At 52.9% G+C, this 6,571-nt stretch overlaps 1 protein-coding gene across 11 annotated transcripts in view; it reads right to left on the bottom strand.

The window, feature by feature from the left end:
- Positions 1 to 267: 267 nt before the first annotated feature.
- The window catches only part of ELMO2 (engulfment and cell motility 2), a 30,618-nt gene continuing 24,314 nt past the window's right edge, over positions 268 to 6,571 (bottom strand). For 5 of the 11 annotated variants that reach the window (XM_055814627.1, XM_055814621.1, XM_055814630.1 and 2 more), the window contains 7 exons: positions 6,467 to 6,549; positions 6,056 to 6,133; positions 4,639 to 5,489; positions 3,671 to 3,734; positions 3,368 to 3,441; positions 1,310 to 1,438; positions 268 to 1,163 (listed from right to left, as the gene is read on the bottom strand). In XM_055814627.1, the coding sequence (XP_055670602.1) occupies positions 5,289 to 5,489; positions 6,056 to 6,133; positions 6,467 to 6,549 (362 nt within the window). In that variant the 3' untranslated portion in view covers positions 268 to 1,163; positions 1,310 to 1,438; positions 3,368 to 3,441; positions 3,671 to 3,734; positions 4,639 to 5,288. Of the gene's footprint in view, positions 1,164 to 1,309; positions 1,439 to 2,131; positions 3,128 to 3,367; positions 3,442 to 3,670; positions 3,735 to 4,638; positions 5,490 to 6,055; positions 6,134 to 6,466; positions 6,550 to 6,571 lie in introns of all 11 variants that reach the window. The other 6 variants (XM_055814629.1, XM_055814622.1, XM_055814623.1 and 3 more) reach the window with 6 other exon arrangements.

Genomic DNA, 6,571 nt, shown 5'->3' with positions numbered 1-6,571 from the left:
AATCTGCCATGCAAAAAACCAGCCACCTGCCCAAAACTACTTGTGGCTTAGCAGAAAGTAAAAAGACACATCTTAACTCCTGCACCATTCTCCTTCCCCGAACAAACTTCCCCCTAGTCCTGGAGATCAAGGATCCTGTTTACGGGCGAGTATTTTCTGTGCCAGGCCTCAAAAGTAATTTGGCATGCAGTAGTAATGTCAGTGTGGGTCTGAAAGGAAAGCTGAAAGATAAACCACCTCTGCTTGATGAAACATAGGTGCATAATGTGCAGACAAAAGGGAATCAGAAAAGGTTTATTTAAAAAACAAAAAATCCCCCATCAAATACCCACATACTTTCTGATAAGCTTATTGCTCAAGTTCGATCTCCTGCGATATGCTCTCTCTCCCCTCTGCCTGCAGGACCAGAAGTGCTCATGCATCCCTGTCCTTCTTCCTGCCAACATAATTTGGCTATGTTCAATTGGTCCCAAATACCAGCACTTAATTCTGTTCTTACTACACACAGAGAACACATAGGTCACCAGGCACAAATGCTCCTTCTCACTGGAATGAGTCTACAGATTTATATATAGCCATCTGCTCCCAAGATGGGAGTGCCTACTTAGCAGAACCATAAAGAAAGGCTGGGAAGGTATTATCTACCTTCTCTTTTGAAGATAAAGCCTAAACAACACTAAAAACATCCCTGAACCGCTCAGCCTGCACTCCAGACATATCCACGCTCATTCTGCACCTCATGGTCTACAGTCTCAACATGTAGCCGTCAGGATTCCTTTACAAGCTTTCTATAGCAGTCTCACCATGGTGTTCTACTTCCACTGAACGAGGGCTTGTCTTCCAGGTTTGCTCTGTATGAAAGGGATAGCACCTGTTTCTTGTGCAGCACCTCCAGATCCACACTGCAGCAGAACAGCAGGACTCTCTCACCGAGCCCTGGCTCTCCTTTCGGTGGTCACAGACAGAGACACTCTTGGACCTTCCTCCTAGACAGCTGTCAGGCAGGTTTGGTAAGAACAGAGCAGGGGGCTTTGTGCTTCATGTTCAGTGTTGTGGGATTTCAGCATCCTCTTCCCCCTCCTCCACATGTTCAGTGTGGTGCAGCAGTAGCTCCAGGTCAGGCTCAGAACTGGCCTCTTTGTGCAGCTCCAGTGCTTTTTCACCTGCATGCAGACAGCCCATTTAGTGACAAACTCGCTAGATTACCCATCAAACCTGGCGCTGGCAAGGAGCTGGAACTAGACAAAGCTCCTAGTGAAGCTACGAGAATGCCTACAGAGGAACAGAAAGGGATTTAAAACAGAATCACCTTTGGAATTCATGGCTTTGAGAATGACATGAAGGGAGATTCCTGAAAGGCAGACAGCAAGCCCAGCCAGTTCAAGAGACTGAGGCGGTCTCCCAGCAAACTTGTGGCGAGGAATAAAATGCAGATTTCCTGTGGAAACAAAAAATGCGACAAGTGGTAGGGCAGGACCTGAGGAGATATGCATGAGATGTTTTACAGCTCAAGCCTTGATCAAGATGCCAGGCTACCGATTTCCATCAGTGCATTCTTCCATGCACAGAGAGTTCTAAAACCAGTTTCCAGAAACAGAATGACCTCTTAAACTGGGATGTGGGTTTTTAAGTCCTCTGACTGCATGGCTTGGCCACATGGGAATCCCGTGACTTCCAGATCAGACAAATTTCACACCTCACCATTCAGCTCAAAAGCATGTGTGCTAGATTCCTCAAAGGAGAGGAGGATTGCCACGCTAGGTTAGAGACAGCTCAAACCAGTGGTTAGTTCACATCCAGGTCTGACGCAAGAGCATATCCTTCACATCCCTCCTCCCTCCTGCACTGTCCACTGCCCATGAGGCCCATGTGTTTTAGTCTATCCCAGATCCCACCAAACTTTGGACCTTAATGGATTTTTTTACAGAACAGCCACTAGTCTCTGCCCCTTGCTGTCAGGGACCAAGGGACTTTACTGCAGAGACTGCAAGACAAAGCATCAAGCTCCTGTGCAAGGAAGACCAAAGTAACAGATTATTTCTAAGGCTCTACAGAAGTTCCCACCACATGAGGCCCATTAGGGATGACCTGGTACTTGCCTTCTAGTACTAGCACAGGAACCATGCCTTACCTTAAAAATGCCAGCAATGGAAAGGATGAGGCTAGATGTTCTGGAAACAAAGAGGAATTCAGAAAAGCCTAGACCAAAGGCAAGAATTCCACCCAAGAACAGCTTCCCTACCAGAGAGAAGGGCAGTCCTTCTTCATGGAAATGGAAGAGCTTCTCTGATATGGACAAAGGCAGGCCTAGGAACAAGACAGTGAGTAGCAGAGTATCTTTCCCAACTCCCAGGACTCTTCACAACAAGGTGGGCATGGGCTGCTCACATTCCAAAATAGCAGGATATGGAGCCAGTTCTTCATAGCCCTTACTTCCACAAGTGTGGCAGGCTACTATTCCTACGCATTCTTTAACGTTCTGCCAGCATAAAGAATATCCGAGTCCTTATGATTCCAGGTCTCTAACTACTTTGTAAAGTTCATAGCTGTTCACTTATCTAAATTGATCATCTCCAACAACAAACTGCTAAGCAATCTCCCCAACCGCTCTATAAAGCTATCCCTGCTTTAATAAACTCATGCACCCTCAAACACTGCGAAGAGTGGGAAAAGCCCTAGGAACATGAGCGGCTCCAGGTGAAACATGATATCAGTGGGGTTCTGGAGCCTCAAAAGAGGAGAATCAGTAAGAGACCAGGTAGCAACAAGCCATGGAATACACATAGGTCCTACAGCCTTTGTTAGTACCATTCCTAGACATACACCTTATTTGTAATGCCCACACCTGTGCTGCTGCAAACGCCAAACTGCCTTCATTACCCATCAACACATAACCCCCGCCCCAAGTTTCAAACACTGTCCCTTACACAATGTTTTGTTTCTGCAGCAAGGGCTACCACCTCCTTACTCCCCTCCCCATTACCAGCACCCCCCCACACACTTCCTAACACCCTACATACGTAGTTCAGCCTCCTACATAAGTATCTGCGTGAGAGTCCAGCGAATACGCCCAAGGGAAGAGGCACATAGCACCAGCACGAACCCCTGTGCGTTAAACTGTGTGGACCTGGAGGTGAACATGAAGAGCTCCCTGGCGGTGAGAAGAACCACCAGCAGCAATGCCAACCTCTGGGTGAGAGCAAGAGTCACTACAGACTCAGGGAGCTGAACAGACACATCTCTTCTTGCAGATTCATCTACATAACTATGTTCTTCCTCTACTTGTATGCTTCCTGTACATGTACTGCCTATCTATTTCCCTGTGCCTGACCTCTTCCTTCCCCAAAGCATTGTATGGGACCCTTACCACTTCCTCCAGCTTGAAGAGCAGTGAAAAAAAGCAGGATGAAGAGAATGGCAGAGGGTTTGGTCATCGTGTAGCTGTAAGGACCAAAATACACTGTCAACCTCCTCTGACTCCGACGTAGTCCTTCCCAGCAAAGTACTATCAGGAGCCAGACTACCCACGTCTATGTTGCTACCAGCAAGCTATCTAGGAACCTGCACACCAGCCCCTCTGAGCCACACACCCATTCAAGAAACTGACCCTGACAAAGCACTTTCTAAACCCCATCAGCAGGCTCCCAGGGAAGATGGTATTTGTACTCACAGGGAGACAGTGATGCATACGAAGCTCCAGTTACTCAGCGCAATATCCAAGGAAGTTGACAGAGCTAAAGAATCAAAGAGAAAATCCTGAAGTTAACTGTCTTCCGCTACGTAAAAAATGCCCAAGCAAAGCCCTGCTACTTGGCCACAAACACAGAGAGCAGAGCAGACCCTGGAAAACACCCCGCGTTTTCCTCAGGCTATCTCTTCAGCACCCACACAGCACAGCCATCGTCAGCTCTTTCAGCTTCTGGCCCGCTGCCTGCGCCTTCAGTGGGGCTCAGCACCGCGCTCGCTGAACACGGGCTACACAAAAGCGCCGAAGCAGCCCTTGCCCTCCCTGGGGCTGAACGCACCATGTCTTTTTTGCCCGTGTCGGAGCACGGTAATCAGTCAGCAGGAGGGCCACCGCAAGCTGCCTGAAGAAGTAGCCTGGCACCTACCTCAGCACGCACCCTTGCTCCTGCGGCGGCTCTCGTGGCGGTCTGCTCTCCCCGGTACTAAGCTCGCTACAACAGCGAACCGTTGTGCTGGCCCCGCGCCCGCCACGTCACAGGCAGCACGGCTACGGGCGCGGAGGACGCGTGGGCGCCGTGTGACTGCAAGCCTCGCCAGAGACCGCGGCCCGGGCGCCGCTCTGCGGGAGGCGGCACAGCCGGGACCGGCCCGACACCTCACACGGCCGAGGAGCCGCCGGAGCCCTGTGCTGGAGGCGGGGTCTGCGCCCCTCGGGCCGCCCGCGCCGCGGCAGCCGGGCTCCGGGGCTGCCCTGCACACGGCCCCGCGCCGCCGTTACGGTGACACGCGGCTTGCACGGAGGCGGCGTACGGGTCCTCCCGGTGAGCACCGCCGCGCCCCCGGGTCCCCCGCACCGGCCCCGCAGCGCACCCAGGGCCCCGGCCCGGAAACCGCGGTCTGTTCTTCGCACCCCCAGCCCCCGCTCAGCGCCCCGCTCCCGCCCCGCCGTACTTGCGGGGGGCCGCCCGGCGGAGGCAGTCGGCCCAGGAGAGCGCGCCCCGCGGCCGCCCGGAGCGGCAGCGCGCCAGGGCGCGGGCGTACGCCGAGAGACCGAAGGTGAGGAGGAGGTGCGGCAGGGTGACTAGCAGCGGGAAGGGGAAGCTCTGCGGGACCGACGGCCGCCGTCACCACCGCCGCCCGCCCTGCGCCGCCGCCCCGCACCTTCATTAGCCACTTGTAGAAGGTGATGCCGATGGAGAAGCCGTAGTACGGCAGCACAAGCGTCGCCCGCCCCAGGGCCGCGCCACCCGCCCCCGCCGCCATACGCCCCGCCCGCCGCCGCGCCGGGGAACGTGGGTGCTCGGGGGGCCGCGCCGCGCCGGGGGCAGCTGCCCGAGTGGGCGGGGCCGAGCGCGGTGACGCGCCGCGCAGGGCGGGGCGGGCCCGGGCGGAAGAGGCGGAGAAGCGCAGCCAGGAGCGCTACTGGTTATTATTGTGGCGCGTACAAAAGTCGTGCGGCGCCGGGAGGGCCGGCCCCGCCCCCCGCAAGCCGGCGGTCCGGCCGCGAACGGGCGGCAGCGGGGCCGGCGCGGGCAGCAGAGCGGCGGCTCCCGCGGTGCGCCCCGGGGCTGCCTGGCCCAGCCCGGCCCCGCCCCGCCCCGTCAGCCGTAATGGTACACGAAGTCGTAGCTGCTTGGTTCCTTGGGGATGGGCGGCGGCGCCTCCGGGATCTGGATGTTCTCCAAGTCCAGGAGCCTCAGCTTCATTTCCATGCTCAGCAACGTGTCCAGGTCGCTTTTAGTCAGCTCGCTGGACATGTCCTTCCCCAAGAGAGCGTTGAGCCCATCAATCCAAATACAGTACTGCAGGGAAAAAGGACACTAAACAACTCCAAGCATAAACGATACATTCTGTTGAATCTTTCCATCTATGCAACAATTTGAGATGCTCCTATACAGCGCCAAAAGGGGAAACGCAGGAGGGAGTTAACCTATGGGGTTTGAAAACAACCCACCCCAAAACAGTGCCTCCACAGCGATCTCCCGTGGAAGTCAGAAGCCTAGAGGAAAGCACGGTCCTGTGGCTCTAGAAAGCCGTGAGCTTCTATGGTGGCACACCAACAGAAAAAGCAAAGCTATTTTAGGCATTGATGTCTTACAGAACAGGGAAAAGGGAACAATTGACTGCATAGGAGGAAAGAAAGTAGCAGTCCAGACTAAGGGAAATTAGTGCAGGAGTATTTTTTCCTTGAAAAAGAAAGATAAAAAAAAATAAAATAAAAAGGGGAGATTCACACTAAGCATTAGCAACATTTTCTAAGAATGAGCCTAGCAGGAGACATCTGCTCAAACCTTTAAGGAGAAGCAACTAATCCTTCTTAATCTCTGAAGTTAATTGCTTTATATTGCTTAACTGCAATGCTTCTTACCTCATATTTATTAGGTGCAATGAAGTTCAAGGTTTCATCGGGATCATATAAAATGGAGAAGGCCAATTCTAACACTTCCTGAATGAAAAAAGAATCTTTCACTTATGGACTGAACAAAACATCACAGTGCCTTCTGCTTCCTAACCCAACAAGAGAGGCTGCCTTGCCGCAGCTCAGTGCACTTTCCCATATGGGTACTCCGAGCAACTCCGAATAGCCTATAGCACAACCAGACAATGCTCACAGCACCTAGCAATCGCAAATGAGTACTAGGAAAAAGCCCAGATATGAGATGGGTTTTGTAAACAATATACCTGCAGTGTGGAACACCATTTGCTCCAGTTGCTTGCTTTCACAGTCTTCAGCCCTACAGCACTGGTTATTAATTATAGGCAAAAAGGGAGCACTTACCTTGTTCTGTTTCAGTGCACTTTTCTCCTTCATGTGTGGACAATCCTTCCCTGTGACAATGGCTTTGATGTCTGCAACTGGAACTAACAGTGAAAAAGTAAAACT

Source organism: Falco peregrinus, chromosome 9 (assembly GCF_023634155.1).
Source record: "Falco peregrinus isolate bFalPer1 chromosome 9, bFalPer1.pri, whole genome shotgun sequence".
Classification (NCBI taxonomy): domain Eukaryota; kingdom Metazoa; phylum Chordata; class Aves; order Falconiformes; family Falconidae; genus Falco; species Falco peregrinus.
This window is presented reverse-complemented; position numbering and strand designations above follow the sequence as displayed.